The 16,942-nt window shown below is 47.2% G+C and overlaps 1 protein-coding gene across 1 annotated transcript in view; it reads left to right on the top strand.

Annotated features, from left to right (window-relative positions):
- The window catches only part of LOC104489847 (sodium- and chloride-dependent GABA transporter 1-like), a 24,712-nt gene that overhangs the window by 4,352 nt on the left and 3,418 nt on the right, over window positions 1-16,942 (top strand). Inside the window, exons 2-12 of the mRNA XM_010132054.1 lie at window positions 1,103-1,234; window positions 1,914-2,014; window positions 4,539-4,648; window positions 5,026-5,158; window positions 6,353-6,487; window positions 8,290-8,393; window positions 8,685-8,809; window positions 9,517-9,629; window positions 15,084-15,215; window positions 15,932-16,034; window positions 16,455-16,555. Of these exons, the coding sequence (XP_010130356.1) occupies window positions 1,103-1,234; window positions 1,914-2,014; window positions 4,539-4,648; window positions 5,026-5,158; window positions 6,353-6,487; window positions 8,290-8,393; window positions 8,685-8,809; window positions 9,517-9,629; window positions 15,084-15,215; window positions 15,932-16,034; window positions 16,455-16,555 (1,289 nt within the window). The remainder of the gene's footprint in view (window positions 1-1,102; window positions 1,235-1,913; window positions 2,015-4,538; window positions 4,649-5,025; window positions 5,159-6,352; window positions 6,488-8,289; window positions 8,394-8,684; window positions 8,810-9,516; window positions 9,630-15,083; window positions 15,216-15,931; window positions 16,035-16,454; window positions 16,556-16,942) is intronic.

The raw sequence follows: 16,942 nt of genomic DNA, 5'->3' as shown, positions 1-16,942 counted from the left end.
GGTGGGTTATCCCCTGAGCCAGCATCCCTGGCTGTGCCTCGCTGCTTCCTTGCCCTCAGAGAGCAGCTGCTAGAGCCTGGCTGTGCCAGGTGCAAGCTGGGCCGTAGCTCTCCAAAGTGGCTTTGCTCACTGGCTCCGTGTTTGCTTTTCCGTTAATAGCTGGAGAATAAGACTCTGACTGACATCTCAGCCCTCTGCCTAGTGCAGAGACCAGTGCCGTCCTGAACATGGCCAGCTGCTTATGAGCAAACTGTGGCCACTCCCTCTCTCCAGCCAGAATCTTCTGCAAGAGTTTGTCCACCTCAGGAATGATGGCATGCTCCAGGACATGCATGAGAAAGCTGGAAAATGAGCTTTGTCCCAAGACCTAGAAGTCAGGATGATCTGACCCTGTACAGCCTTCAAATCACACGGCGAGGCTCTCCTATATTATTTGCTCTACTAATAACGGGGTACAAGTAATCTCTCTAGTGAATGGCTGCACTACTTCGTTTCTAGTGATGAGATGATTTCCATAGGTTCAATAGAGCAGAATAATGATTTCACCAAGAATTTCAAGGGTAAAACCAGAACAAAGGTGGGGAGGTGTACAGTGCTGTTACAAGAGCAAATACAGTCTAAGCCACAGTTTCCTTAAAAGACCAAACTAGCTATAAACAAAGCAAGCAGGGGCCAATGCCAGATATTTCTGTGTCTTTCTCCCTCAAGGTGAAGGATTGGGAGCTGCTGTAGGTAAGAAAGAAAACATCAACAAGAACAAGTTACCAATGTCCATGTCTAAGCTTTTGGTTTTGTTGTCACATTGGGCTTAGCTTTGCCTAAATACCTAACAACGAAGTGAGACGGGCATCACATAGCTAGTGATGCCACTATATATGTATATACAATATATATATCTCCATAGCGATAGGAACAGATAAAGGGAAGGCAGTGGTGACCTCACTGGGAGGCTCACTGAACACAGAAACTCCAATTGCAAATGTCACCTCCAAGCAAGCCTGCTCCTCATCGTGTGGGTGCTGAGAAGCAAGAAACCACAGCCAGAGGCATTTACTTCTTTGTAAAAGGAAGAGCTGTCTGATAACATTGCTTCTTCTTTCAGGGGCCTTCCTCATACCCTATTTCCTGACCCTGGTGTTTGCTGGGATTCCTCTCTTCCTGCTGGAAACCGCTCTGGGCCAGTATACCTCTGTTGGCGGACTGGGAGTCTGGAAATTAGCACCCATGTTTAAAGGTACTGTGCTCTAAGTTTGTGAAGGCGATGACACATTAACTACAAAAAACCCTTAAAGGGTTTGGGAAGCAAATCAGCAAATCTCTGAGGACTGGGATGGAGTGGCAGGTGAGGGGAGTTTTTTCACCTCTGTCTTTATCAAGCTGTCCTTGACCCTGATGTCTGCAGTCACTAACATCACTGTGAGCTGTTCAGTGAGCTGTGCATGGTGACAAGGAACTTTAAGCGCAGCAGGGCTCTGGTTGTAGAAGTCCTGCTCCAAGCCTCCCCATGTGGGCTCACTGTAATTGCAGGGGAAAGCTGTGGATAGGGGACATGAACATGTCGTTGTGTCTGGAGTAGCAGCATTCTGGAAAACAGTGGTGGTACAGAAATGCCTTGGATGTGGGAAGGAGTGATTCTGCCAGGGAAGTGACTGGATCTTGTTTTCGTAAGCTCTGCTCCTGAAGTACCTGCAGCATACTGAGAGGTAGCAGTGTTAACCCAGTGGAAATGGGTGGGTGAGAGCAGTGTAGGAACAAGACTCACTTGCTGACCAGTTCAGTGTAGCTGTGTAAGATGCTGCATTGGTGAGCTGGTTCAATTTTTCTCGCTCTGCCACAAAACTTGTTGTAATGTCCATGAGAGCAGTTGGGCACTGGAGACCTGAACTGATGCTGCTCTCTGCCTTTGTTCCCAGGAGTGGGGCTGGCAGCTGTGGTTCTCTCCTTCTGGCTGAATATCTACTACATTGTCATCATCGCCTGGGCTCTCTACTATCTCTTCAACTCTTTCACCACGGTGAGTCACAGACATGTCTACAGCATGGCATGTCTGCATTATGGATCCTCACTCCCTGCTTCATGGGGAGGAGTTGTTTATGCCACAAAACATGCACTAGCTGCTTGTAGTTTGTGCAAAGAGCTTTCACCAGCACCCTGCTGCACCCTTCTCAAAGAGCTTCTTCAGCTCTGGAGGCAGCCATGTAGTGCTGATGGGTACTGATGGGTTGTCCTCTGACGGGAGGGGATGGTCCTGTCCCCCGTCCGGGAACTGTTGCCAACTACACCAGTCTTTGTGTCTCTGTTGTGTTTCTAGAGCTGTGTGAATCTAACAGCTGGCTTTGTCACATGTTCTTATTACACAGAACTTAGTCCTGACCTTAATTAGTCCTCATTTACAATTCTCTAGATAATTGAAATCCTGGGGATTTTCTTCTGCTGTGAAAATGATTCAGAAAGCATTTAGACATCTGCTTGTGACTGTTCCTTTGCCTGTTCTTTGGCATTGTGGTTTATAGCGGGTTCCTCTTCTATAACAGGGTCTTCTACTGTACAAGGTCAGAATCATGTCTCACATCAACTTCTTGGTAGCTGAATGATTTATTTCAACCCAGCAGCTGGGAAGAGCTCCCTTAACTCTGAGCAATCTGCAGGCTTAATGACATCAACTCCGTGCTTCAGATGGGATATTTTTTCATTTAGCTATAACCCTGAAATGCTGTTATGAATGTTGTACGTCCACTTTCACTTTTTGTTTGATCAAAAATTTTTGGTATCTATCGAGACTTTTGTTTAAATATTCTGTTTGGCATTCCCAGCTGTGTTTCTACTACCAATACCCACTGTAGGCTCTGAATCCAGAACAAAATTGTCAGTCGTGGATGATTAGGTGCATCCTTGGGGGATTCCCAAATGAACAAAACCCTACCCCAAAGGAACCCATCCTCATTCTGCCCTGGGTAGGATGCATCTTAGGATGAGGCTTTGGTTTAGTTGGGTGTCACAATCCTGAATGGTGACAGTGCTCTATCTACAAGTCAGCTCCAGGTGTTTGTTTGTCTCAAGGTCTTTTCTTTTATCAGAGATAATTCCAGATTCTCCAAAGAAATCAAGGTACAAAGTAAAAAAGCTAGGCTGATGTTTATTCACTACTCCTCCTAAATTTGACTAGGAGTATTTTCAACATGAACAGGATCCCAGCTTGACTTCTGCCGTTTCTGTCCTCTGATATTCAGAGGAAATGGAGCAGCAACAAAATGTCCCCCTGTCTGCCCCTCCTTACAAGAGCTGCACAGCATCTCTGATGTGCAAACCTCTCAGTTGAAGGGCTGCTGTGCGGCACTGCTTGAGCCGCTGCATTTGCTTCAGTGTGATTAGCAAGTCCACAATGAAATCACTGAGTGGGTGCAAACAGCCTGGGTGTCCCTGCCTGCCCCTCCCACAGCCTTCTTCTGCCAAGCCAGTGTGTGCATTAGGAGGTATCATCTGCTGGAGTGAAATGATTTAGATGGAGGAGTGAAGGCAGCGCTTAAGGGCACTGATGCCACAAAGCACTTAAAATACAGATAATATTTCTAAAGGGGTCTGTGTTCGTGGATGAATAGGAATGGGTACAAACATCTTCTTAAAGCTTTGTTGAGCTGGAGCCCGAGGTCTTATCTGCAGAAGGAAATCATCCAGAATAGCCGTTCTGCATTTATCTACATGCACTGCGCTTGGGAAATGAGATTGCTCCATATGGAGACATATCTGAGCTGCTCTTGCTGGGCTGCCTTGGCCGTGGCACTACACAGCATAGGTGAGTTGCCCTGTGTACTCACGTAGCCCCTGACACTGCGGTTTCATCGCTTGCAGTGGCCAGAGCTGATTGTATTAAATCTGTAGCAGTGTGCTGCCATCACACTGCTACCTACGGTGTAAACATTTCCCAGCAATTCCTTTGTGTGGCTTATAATCAGGGCAGGGGACAGCAAGAAATAGCTACTACACTTTAAATTTACCCCAGGGCTTTTGTTACAGTAGTTTTTTCATGTAGACAAACCCTTAGCCCCCATTCTCAATGCCATGTTTTTGGTTTTTTTAAACATTGATGCTTAGGTATAAATGAGAGATAAGAAACAATTCAGTGTTTATTCTTCGAGCAGTAAATTCCAGCCACTTGTTGAGTGAAGCTAGTCAAAATCTGTAATGATTATAAACACTGTATCTCCCAGTAGCTATTTTAATTAGTAGCTATTAATTATCAACAGTTAATTGGAAATGGCTTTGTATCTGGGGAATTGCTAACATTTTATTAGAGCTACAGTGTTGACCTCATCACATGGTGATATTGTTTCCTAGAAAATCCGTGTCACAATTTATCATTATTTTGGAAAACTGTTTCATGCTTTTGTCTGCAAGGTTCTGCCCTTCCCGAGGAGCTGCCCATCCTCTTCGGGGGGAAAAAAAAAAAGAGGGGGTGGGGTTTCAGTTTAAAAGAAGTCCAGTTTCACCGCCCTTGGAGATGTCACATTAATGGTAACCCTGTCCTTGTGCTGGTGCAGGAACTGCCATGGCAGAGCTGTGGGAACACCTGGAACACTGACCGCTGCTTCTCCAACTACTCTCTGGGCGACACCACTAACCTCACCAGTGCCGTCACCGAGTTCTGGGAGTACGTCCACAGCCTGCCTACACCAGGTTTCTCTCCCTCACCACGGCTGTTGCACCTGCTTGCTGGGGCTGCGGCCATGCCCACTGGAACCTTTCCTTGGACAGGCTTGGCAGGAGGGCATCAGAGACAGCCACTGGCCGGGGCAGGCATGGGGTGCACTGCGCAGCCGCAGGTCAGGTGGATAGAGAGGATAACGGCCTCCCTGCCTCTCTTCTCCTTCACCCCATCATGATGAGCCTCAGGTCCTTTTAGGGTTTTGTGGGTTCATGTGCTGCTATCTGCACCTGGCCCTTCACCCACCAGCTGCCTCCAGGATCTTCAATCCCTCTGCCCCCAAGGGTTGGACTTCTTTTTAATGCCACCTCTCCCACCCCTAGGAGGAACATGCACCAGATGTCAGGGAGCCTGGGGGAGCCTGGCACCATCCGCTGGCCCCTGGCTGGCACACTGGCCTTGGCCTGGGTGCTAGTCTACTTCTCCATCTGGAAGGGTGTGGAGTGGACAGGCAAGGTAAGGAGCGAGGACCGGGTGTTTTGGTGCTTCCTCTCATTGCCACTTGGGCCTCAGCTGTCAAACTGAGTCCTCTGGGCTCAGTTTTGTTTGAGTGCCTATAACTAAAGTTATGGTGTTTTGAGGCAGAATCACAGTAGATTCTATTAAATACCTGACGTTTACCTTTTACAGTTGTAAAAATTGCCACCACGCTTATGATAATTTTCATTCTATGTCTAGAGTATTTATATCTCTCTTCCCTGTAAAGTCATGGGTCTGAGTGCTCAGTCTCCTTGGGAAGAGATTTTCAGAGATTACGTGTTTCACACCTCGGGACAGCCCTTGGAGGGAGTAAGACCTCTTCTGGGCTAATCCTTTTGAAAATCATTGTGTCTTAAAACACTGCTGGTGGAAAAAAAACTCAGCACCTCTTTTGAAAATTTTCCTACTACACTTTAGGTGTTGGTGGGAGACCTTTGGATCAGAAGCACATTGTTATTCACTGTCTAGCATTTCAGGCTAGCACAGCAGAAAGGTAATTGCTTAGTTCAGTAAAACAGCGGTGCTGAGATACTGAGATGTGTTATTTAGAGCACAGCATGGTGTAATGGGACAATATTATGAAAGAAGAGATCAGAAAGAAGCACTCCAGGTGCAGGTCACCTAAGCTGTTAACTTCCCCAGTGGCTCTCAAACAGGTTTTAGCTATGCAGCCACAGCAAAGCCCTGGTGAATGCTGGTATGGGCCCTGTGATGAGGGATGGCAGGTACCTGCGAGTCCCTGACATAGTGATGAAAAGAAAGTGGTGAAGTCAAGACAACTCACGTTGCTTGGTGCATTGGACCAGAGAAACACCAGCTTTAGCTCTGCAAAATAAGGATGTGATGGCTTAAAGGGATTACTTCTGTGGACTAAATTTATCCCTGTGCAATTCCCTTGTCTTTGGGCAATTCAGCCAGACTTCAGCATGCTACTTTTGTGATTAGCGTGTCCTTGCATGTCGTTGTCAGGGAGAAACCTCAAACAGCCAGAAACTTTACTAGCATGGGAACAGGAGACAGAAAAAGCAGGGGAATGCTGCCGAAAGTGGCTGTGCATGGCGAGCCCATCCCCCTTGCAGGGGGACATGCCAGATGCAATGCCACCACCGGCAGGAAAGCTCTTGGGTGCTGTTAGGTTGATGTTTTTTTCTCCAATGGTGTCTTTCACAGGTGGTGTATTTCTCAGCCACCTACCCCTACTTCATGCTCTTCATCCTCTTCTTCCGGGGAGTCACGCTGCCAGGAGCCAAGGAGGGGATCCTCTTCTACCTCACACCTGACTTCAGAAAGCTCTCTGACTCTGAGGTTTGCAGCCTAGTGCAGAAATCACTTACATTGTTTTCCAGATTAGTCTTAGGCACTTTCCTTGAATGTTTTAAGTATTAAAAAAAAAGTTCCCTGTTCAAGCAGTCCCAGCCCTCACAGGCTGAGACAAAGCTGAAGGGCAAGCCCTTTGTGGGTGGGAATTCACGCAGCAGCTCTGCTGTATCTGAACTTTGTTTTCCATGGGGCAGGGGGTTCAGAAATTACCCCAATGAAGGAACATCCCCTCTGGGCTGGGAATGCTTCATTTCCCTGACTATTCCATCCCAGAAAAAAGACTATGCAGTGGCACCAGTGTGGGGATCTCAGAAGCAATACAAGCGCAACAGTGCACATGGTAGCAGTTTTTGGAAGTGCTTAACTGGCGAATGGTGGCCAGCAGCACTGCCTTTGTCAGTGCAAGCACAGAGGCAACCCAGGAGGAGTGTGGAGGCTTGCAAAGGCAAAGTTTTTCAGGTGACACAGACTCTGCCTTTTGCAGCAATGATGCTCTCCAGAGGTCACCGGTCACTACTAAGCAGCAATAACTGGACACCCATAATTTCCTAAGAGGTCCTAGTGATCCCTCTTGCATGAAACTCGCTGTAACTGTAGTGCCAGCTGCATTGGCTTTAACACTGGAAACTGGGCTCACCAGATCAGAAGAGTTGTTTAAATACTATGCAATCAAAAAATGAACAATCTGCCCCCTTTTCATGTGCCTTCTAGGCTTTAAGACTGTAAGGCACTGGGACCAGGTTTGCAAGCTGTCCTCTGCAGTTGTTTGCACAAGAAACTCCATGTTGGAAAATCAAAGGCACACTGGTGGAAGAGGAATGGAGGGGGTGAAGGGTGGGATGTGGGTCTCCGAGGGGAGCAACACCTTTTGGGGAGCAATTGGGAGAAAGCAAGCATAAACACACACACAAATTCAGATGACTCATGAATCTCTTTTGATCTGCACTGTGTTCTGAGGGACACCGTTCAGAACATAGGATGCAAGACCCTTCCTCCATCCCATTCATTCCTGGAAGCAGCCTTGAGCCACAGGTTTCAGAGGGCTGGGGATTTATGTCTAGTGCTGGGCCAGATAACACTCTTGATGCACTTGCCGTGTGGAATGATGTAGACCCCCTGCTCCTTCTCCTCAAGAAGGCATTGCTCTCTAGCAGACACCCTCTTGAGATTGCAAGCAATAGAGGCATATGCCACATCCCCAGCTCAGTGTCCTGTGATGAAGTTCCCTGGCAGCCCCATTCCTCTGGGGAAAGGCACAGTGTCCCTGCTGACTCCACATAGCTGTGGGACATACGGTGGCTCCAGGAGGCAACGTCCATTGGCCACCTATGTGCAACACAAATGCACAGCATCACCATTTCACAGGCCAAATGGGGCTGCAGCAGTCTTCATTACTCTTCTCTCTACCTGCACCACCATCTCTGAACCTTACCTCGCCCTAGGGATAGATGTTCAGAAAGGCATGGACAAAAAGTCTGGTCTTCAGATGTGTTCAGCCTCGTTGGTAGTAATGCAGCTATAGGATTCAAGACAGCTCCTATGACAGTTCCAGCCACTGGCCCACATATTTCGTTGGAGCTTGGGTGAGCAGCCAGCATCACAGGCAGCATGGTCCTAGTGATAGGGTACCTACAGGTCCCACAACCCAGTGGGCTGGATGGCTAAGTCCACAGCCCCACGGTCTGCAGCCAGCTCCCTCACTAGCCCTGCGCTGAGCTGCTGCAGGAGATGAACCTGCAGCTTGGAGTCCTTCCCACTGCACTCCTCCCCTGGCTCCTTCTCTGCAGGTCTGGATGGATGCAGCCACACAGATCTTCTTCTCTTATGGCCTGGGCCTGGGGTCCCTGATCGCTCTGGGGAGCTACAATACTTTCCACAACAACGTCTACAGGTCTGTTGGGTTTTTTTCCAGTCTCCTGGCATGGTGGGGAGGGCTTACAGGTGAGGTAGGGGGTCATGGTGAGTCTGGGGTGCCTGAACTCTGATGTCCCCTGGCTGGCAACATGCAGCCTGGCAACATGCTGTGATCATCGTAGCAGGGCTTCCCTGCCTGCAGGACACTTAACACATCACTTTTGCTACCTCTCCAAGGCACGAGAACTGCTTGGTCTTCTGTTTACACCATTCTTTGCTCCTGGCAGGGATGTGCAGGTGGTTTCTTCTCATTCTTCCTCTCTTCCAGAGACTCCATTATTGTCTGCTGTATAAACTCCACCACAAGCATATTTGCTGGATTTGTTATTTTCTCTATTGTTGGCTTCATGTCGCACATCACAAAGAAGTCCATCTCAGAGCTGGCCTCATCAGGTAAGCAGAAACCCAGGTGGAAACGCAACAGCAACCTTTGAGAGCAGTTTGTCAGTAAGCGCGGGATGCTCCCAGGCCTTTTCTGACCAGGATCCAGGACTGCAACCCTTTTATGTGCTTTTGCTGCACTGGAATATTTAAGCCATTTGCATTCTGAAACCTTCCTGTGGAGGATAGACACTGTTATGTTTTCGCAGACATGATCAAAATTTGAAGTCCCTTTTCCGTGTGAAATTTTGAAATTGCAATTGCAAAATATTTTTTTAACTAAGATGGGACTGCGTCTTTTGCCACAAAGACATATTCTGAAATTACTGTCTTCCCAGAGAAAGCTTTTGTCTCAAGAAAAAGGATTTTGTTATGGGGGGGAAAAAAAAAAGACATCAGGAATGTTATAACCATCTCCAAATATCACTTTGTTTTTCTAGCAACATTTTCCAGCTCTGTTTGGTAGCAGTAATTTGATTACTTTCTTTCTTGCAAGAAGAGAAATGACAAAGAGTTTCTCCAGTCATTCCTGCCTCCCCACCCTACCCCTGTGCACCCTACCATGTTGATGTGTCATGGACAAAGGCTCAGGCCTTTTAGCTACTACATTAAACGCTTGCAATTCTGGACTGATTATTGTCTCTCTGTTGAACCATGGCCCTTGGCTTCCCATCAAATGCTTTATAAACATGGTCTCATCCTTCTTTTCATTACCACAGGCCCTGGACTGGCTTTTCTCGCCTACCCTCAGGTTGTCACACAGCTGCCCCTGTCCCCACTCTGGTCGATACTCTTCTTCTCCATGCTGATGATGTTGGGTCTGGATAGTCAGGTGAGACAATCCAGGGACAAAGTGGGGTAGATATCTTCGTATCTTCAGATACAATGGTGATGTCCCCTCCCGCACCTCAGGATAGTGATGAATGGGTGTTTTCTTACTCCTCATGGTGAGATGCAGCTGCATGAAACAAAACCCCCTGTATGGTCATCGCCGCTGTGCTCCTCCTAACATAGGCACATACTGCAAGTGTGGCAGCATCTGACCACCACCCAGTGCACCAGTCCTTGTCCCACTGCCAATTAAAAATAAGAGTAATGACCAGCTTCCAGTCAGCCTCATAAGACAATCACCACTTCCCCGTAGGAGGAAAGGATCTTTGGAAAGCCTTTCTCTGATCAGATCGATTTTTGGCCCTAGTGAAGTGCCAGTGCTGCTGTGTGGGCACAGCATGTCCCCATCTTGCTGGATGACCCTGGCAGCTGAGCTCACAGACTCTAAGTAGAGCTAGTGGAAACTAGCCCTGCCAAAACACTTTGGGGCAAGGGAAAAAGGAAAAAGATTTATTTCAAGTAATAACCATTTCGTTCTTGTAAGTAATGATTCCCCCTCACCAAAAATAGTTAGTGAAATAAAGCAAATCAGTATTAACTGCTTAATTTCACGCATGCGTGATAATAGTTTGTGGTTATCACAGCACCTTTGGTATTTTGTGAGAAGCTCTATTTGGATGCTTTGGATTTTCTTAGTGTGCCACCTTGACCAAACTGCATTTCCTGTGAGGCAAGAAAATGTGGTTTGGCTTACTTTCAGAAGTTAGAGTAGAAAGTCTCCATCTTCTCCACTCCCAGGAGCTGGGAGGAGCATCTCTGCACAAGGTACCAGTCTCCAGCCAGACCCAGTGCATCAACAGGTTGCAGTGAGAAAAGCAGTAATGAGACATTTGAATTAGGACTCTCCGGTGATGTGAGGATGGTGGTTTGATGCAATGTTTCTGCACTGCTGTTGATAACAAAAGTAGTCCTGAGCAGAGCTGAAGGACCCTTGGGCGAAGCACCCTGGGCTGGTTTGTACAATGAGCAGGGGTAGGTGCTGGCAGAAGGAAGGAGCCATGCCTGGAGAAAGGCTGGTGCCTGTGTACGCTGTCTGTTTGCCATCAGGTAAGTCTTATAAGGTATCTGAGGCGAAAGTAGCTGGATGTAGCAAAAGGTCTCTAGCCCACCCCCACCCCCGCCAGAGCCTCTACAAACAAACAAAAAAAACCCATTGTCTCTGTGGTTTTTACAAGCAGTCATACTATTTTTCTTATGATTCAGCATAAAATTCGCTACCCAGTAAAGCAGAGAAACCGCAGTGTGCCTTCCTTTTGAGTGCATCAAAATGAAAGGCTCCTTCAAAAGCCTGTGCTTGGTCTGTCACATCTTCCCCCGTGCCCGTGTGCTCCTTCCTTACAGTGCAAACTACTGGTACAAAATGGATGATCTCTTGGATTACAGGTAGCATTCATAAACCCAAGTCTAGTTCAGACTCAGACCTGTTCCTGAAATGTCACATCTGGTTTCCAGGAAAATCTAATCAACCAAATCTGGTTTTCCATTTTGGTGCACTCCCATAAATATATCATAAATCCCACCTCTGCATCACCAGAGATGTTATTTGGCAAATAATTTCAAATAACGACTAAATGCTCCAGAAGAAGCTACATTTACAGGAGAAAAAAATTACTCTCCATGGATTATTCACTCAGCACTGGTAAATGATTTGAGACATGACAATAAGCCCTCAAAGCACTGTGTGGAATTTATTTGCTGCATTTGCTTCTGAAATACCACTTGAAATTCTCTGAGTCCCTTCTGACAGCTAGGCTCGGAGGGCAGGCAGTCTGTGGGGGCTATCATTGCCTGGAGGAGGAGGAGGAGGAGGAAGAGGAGGAGAACAAAGCATCAAAAGGAAAACAAGCTTTTAAAAAAGCACAGATAAATACATGAGAAGAAGCTTTCTCTCTGCATGCTGGTGCTCTGATTCAATCAAACATACCATTAACAGCATGGCAGCATGTGTGCACAAAGCAAATAACACAGGCTGCAACAATGGCTGCAATTGCACATTCATTTTGAAGCATCCAGTTAAACAAATGCACAAACAAACAAAAAAAGGTTTTGCCATGTGCTCATTAAATATCATTTGTGGTGTTTCTAGATGGGGAGAAGCCACTTTTCACTCGGGTCAGCAGCTCAGTCCATGAGGCACGGCAGGGCCATAGGGCATTTCCTGCACCCTGCACCCCCAGGGCTGCAGGACTAGGGCTGCCCCTTGTCACCGGCTGGGCACAGGGCTGTAGACGCGGTGGAGATGCTCAGAAGCCCAGCTAGCAAAGGAAGGTAGGGCTGAGATCTGTGTTTGCGATGCAGTGACAAGCCCCAACTCCTTAACGATGATGGGAGTAGGTCCACCTCTGTCCACTGGCTTTGACAGCATGTCTTTTGCAGATGCAGCACAGCTACATCTGCCCCTTTCTGCCAGGGTGCTCATCTCATCTGCAGTTCCTTAAATAGAATGAATGACCTATATTGACAGACATGCGCCTCCCTCCTGTGCCCCGCTTGCCGCTCCTGTGCCTTAACGTTAACTCTGCCTCTGATTCATCCGGGCTTTAGCTCTCTTGCGTCTAGACCCTCTTGCATAACATGCTAATGCTTTCTTTTAACCTACCAGTTTCCAGGTCAGGAGTTTTCTCCCCAGGGGAGCTAGCAAGCCTTGTGACGGCAGGCCTGCATCTGTCCCATGTGGGGCCGCCTCTCACAGGTTATTTGTGAGAATTTCCAGCTGCCAGCAGTGAGACTCACTCTCATGGCTCTCTGCTGCATGTCTGTTGGGTTGAATCCCCCACAGACCCATGGGTCTCGGTCAGGGTGCTCAGCATAGCCAAGGAGGGAATAACAAGTTCCTGACACTGGGATAGAGTGGGAGAGAGACTTTCCATCAGACTGAGGTGCCACCTATATTGACTCCCAAGCCCAGATTATGGGACCTAGTAGCCTGTGGAATGATTAAGCGCCTGGAGGGAAAAAAGAGAGCAAAAGAGAGATGCAAATGGAAATAAAATCCTTAGGAGAGAAACAGTATTGTGGGGCAAGGCATGAGGAAGAAGAGAACATGTACTAAAAATTGTGGCTGGAGACAGTTGGTGAGAAAAGTGGAACTTTGTGGAAAGCAGACTGAAGTGTGCATGTGTGTGTGTGCGTGTATGCATCTGTGCGCACGCGCGCGTGCGTGCATCCACCAGACGCACAATTGCACACACAGGGCAAGGGCGAGACCAGGAGGCCTCACAATGACCAGATCCTCACCTCTCTTGAAAGCAGCATGCTTTCATTCAGGTGCGCACTTGTCTCATGCGAGTATCTAAGGTTGGGCATGTAGGCTGCCAAACGCAGACCAGATGCAGGACAGCCAGGAAGCCACAGTCTGCAGAGTTGGAAAAATGAGCCTCTTCCAGGCTGCACCACCCCTGAAGCTGGCTTGAAGCAATTTTCAGTAAATGGTAAGAAGGTCGTAGCCGTTTTATGGCTAGAAAAGGCAGTGTGCCACCATTTGGTTCCCCACCTCATCCATTACACAGCAGCTTAATTTTGATAGGAGGCAAAGAGATTTTAACTCTCTTTGCATCGCTCTTCCTCACTGCCCATCTCTCTGTCTTTCTTTTGTGCTTTTCCTTTTTGTGCTTTTGTCCTTTTTCTTTTGATCCCTCTTCCTATACCACAGGGCTGTTGGTTTTACTCACTCCTGTTATCCTAGGCGTCTTTTTCTTTGCTGCTTCTCCACTGGACACACCCTCCGTCCCTGATGTTTCCTGGCCCCTCTCTGAACCTTTTTCCTTCTCTGCCTTGCCTTATGCCAGACCACTTTGCCCTACCCATGACTCCGGCAGCACCTGGCCACGCATCCAGGTGAAAGGAATAGCTTTTGACAGTGTTATTTTTGTCACACCAGCTCTTCACACTGTCGTGCCTGCTCAGTGTTGACTCTTCCAGACAAGTTGCTGGGTGGGGTGGGTGAAGAGCTCGCTGTCAATGGGTATAAAGACAGCTTAACCCAAGCCCAAAGAGCAAAAGATGTTTTAATAGCACTTGTGTCCAACATAAAAGGCTTTGCTCATTAATAATCAGAGTTGAAGTGGTTGAGCTTTGATGTTCTGGGAATACCAGCTTTCTGCGCTGCGCTGTGAGTATATAAACCCCTGGGCAGACACATCACCCTTTGCCTCACTCTGTCCATGTGGAAGCCAGCCCCAGCAGCGTGCAAGCCTTTCCATCATCCCTGCCCAGATATAGCTATGCCTCAGACTCCCCGCTTTTATTCCATACGTCTTTCCAGCTCTCTGCTGCTCTTTTTATTCTGTGTATTGTATCTCTATTTCCACCTCCACTCCAGGGTTTTTTTTTTCTTGTCTCCCTATTCAAAGCTGAATCTAAAAATGCCAGCACTTTCTAGAGTGCTCTCCCAGAGACAGGGAGGTTCCTGACATCCAAGAACAGTGAAAGTTCTTTCATTTTCATTGCAGTGGTTTGTACATTTACTGAGGGTGACCAAGGAAGCTAGAAGCTTGCTGACCTGATAAGCTTCTCAGGATTTTTACTAGAGGCATGATGTGCTCTTTGAGGGCTGTTTGTTACCAGTGGCTTCTGGGAGAACGATATAAAAGTGATTCTCACCATTTATCAAGAAATGGGAGGGAAGGATGCACTTCACATATTTACAGTCAAACTGTCCTCATGTCATAGGGCAGAACTAGTAGGAAAACTGCTTTGAAGGTAACACTTATGGGCACTTCTTTATGTGTTATGGAGCAGCCAGCATTAATACACTGTCTCTGGAATAGCACTGCACAAGCCATTCAGTTGTTTTCAGCTCTAGAAAGACCATGTGCTTTGAAGGATGGGCTTTTGAAGTGCTACTTGCATGTAATATAGTGTGCTTGAAAAAGTGAAATCAAGCCAAGAGATAGTCAGAGATGTTATTATGCACATGAGTGTGAGACTGCGCAGTGGGTAATGCAGCTCCTTACTGATCATTGGTGCTGTTGCAATAGGCTGAGAAGAGCACACGTGAGAAGAGCAAGGTCCTGCACGTGTCCCAGCAGCAGAGGGACACATTGCTGTGACAGAGAGCCTGGCAGTACTGGGGAGCTGGGCAGTGGCAGGGAGGCCCTACAGAGTTTGGGGGATGAAATAAGAGGCTTTCCATGGGAGGCAGAAAGCAGGTATTTGTCTCAGCTAATTGTAGATATTCAATCCTGGCGCTTTCAGCTCCCTTTATATTCAGTGGAGGGAGAGGGACGTTTTCAGAAGATGGTTTGGACCAACTTTGTGCAGAGATGCCTCCTTTTGTAGTGTCTGAAGAAAGCATTTAAATCAACAAGGCTCTCACCATTAGAGTTAAATGTAGGTGGTGATGACAGGCTAGGTTGCTTACATATATATCTTTGGTGTACACCTTCTCTTGTAGTTCTGCACTGTGGAAGGGTTCATTACAGCCCTGATGGATGAGTATCCTCATCTCCTGAGAGCCAGGAAGAAGGTCTTCATCGCAGTAGTCTGTTTCATCTCTTATCTCATTGGATTCTCCAACATCACCCAGGTACAGATAACCATGCTTGTACCTCCATTCATGGCACATTCATGGCATAGCACAGCAGCACCAAAACCTTTGGGAACAGAGACAGCATCCCTAGGAGCCATCCTAATGCTGGATAAATGGGCTTGCTCATCACTGCTATATCTCAAGTGACTTAAGACGCCTTCACAATTTTTACCTCTACCCTGTTGTCTGTCTGGCTTGGTTTTTTGCTATTTGCAATAAGGGCTCAAGCCAACAGAGCCCACGCTGAGGGAATGATTGATGCAAATGCTTGAGATAACACAAAGAAGAGCAGTCTGTTGGGGCTCTGAACCTCTGGGGCTGAAGCCAAGGTTCACATGTGTGGAGTTTAATGCTGAGTGTTCTGGAGACCATTTGTGGAGCACTACAGGTTCATGAGGAGGCAAGGCAACAATGGTTCTGGGAGAGGCAGAGCAGACCAGATGAAATTACAACCTCTAAAACAGAGAAAAGTAAGAAATCTTAGGGAATCTCTGCTTTTCTCCTCACCCTTGGCCATGTCTGAACAGGCTGGCTAATTGTCTGCAAAAGCACATCAGTGTTGCTGCTGGGAACCAGAGTCCAGTGGAAGCATTGCAATGCTGGTTCTACTGTCCAAGGAAATTAACATTAAAGCCAGCAGATGCAGATAGCGATCCAAGTAGCAGACTGATATTGCTGGCCGTAATCTATAACTAAACTCCTTGTCTCCTCAGGGTGGCATTTATGTCTTCAAGCTGTTTGATTACTACTCAGCCAGTGGCATGTGTCTTCTCTTTCTTGTCTTTTTTGAGACCGTCTCAATTTCTTGGTGTTATGGTAAGCACAAAAAAACTTGTTCCTTCGTTTTCTCCCAGGACACACAAAGGTATTTCAGAAGTCACCCACAGTGAAGCCAATGAAAACTTTGCAACTGAAAATAGCTTAGGTTGATAACTCCAGAAAGCAGGAGCAGAAGGCTGTCATCTCAGTTCTCCAGGCTACCACAAAGACCTCTGCACAAAGTGGCAGATGCCTAAGGCCCTGCCCTCTGGTCCTTCAAAAGGACACCAAGAACGTGGAAACTGCTAGCACAAATTTGCTTTTGTGTCCCCATACCCCATCCCCTCCAGCTAATGCTTCTCATGCCACAGCATTGTCACCCTCTTACTGTGACTAGCCTGTGCAGTGTCGTGGGAAAAGGTGATAACCATAGTGCTAAGATGGGATATTTTTTTCCACACTCTTTTCCTCCTACAGGTGTGAACAGGTTTTACAGGAACATTGAAGAAATGATTGGATACAAACCTTGCATCTGGTGGAAGATCTGCTGGGCCTTCTTCACTCCTCTTGTCTGCCTGGTAAGATATGGGACATCCTGTCTGCAGGAGTGGATCTAAAAGACCATCTTAGTTTGGATGTTCTCTACCCAGTATAGGCCTGGTGTAAGGTGGTCCTAGGCAGACTTGAGATAGGTGAATTAATACAGGAGCATCTTTCATTCTGCCCTCTAGAATGCCTGTAAGAAAAGCTCTAAATCATTGTTTTAATCTAAATGAGGCCGCTCTTCTTTCTGAGATACCAAAAGATAAGCAAACACTTCATTGTTTTAAAAAGCTGTCATTGATTCTGGGGAAGGCTCTCAGCTACTCCAGCTCCAGCATCAGCCCCCAATAGGCTTGTCAGAGCAAAAGCCGTCAGCAAATGCAGTATAACTGACTGCAGAGCCGATTTCTGCGCTTTCAGCA

Source organism: Buceros rhinoceros, unplaced genomic scaffold (genome assembly GCF_000710305.1).
Source record: "Buceros rhinoceros silvestris isolate BGI_N320 unplaced genomic scaffold, ASM71030v1 scaffold13252, whole genome shotgun sequence".
NCBI classification, from domain to species: Eukaryota; Metazoa; Chordata; class Aves; order Bucerotiformes; family Bucerotidae; genus Buceros; species Buceros rhinoceros.
The sequence above is the reverse complement of the archived record's forward strand: the minus strand, read 5'-3'. Positions and strand labels throughout refer to the sequence as shown.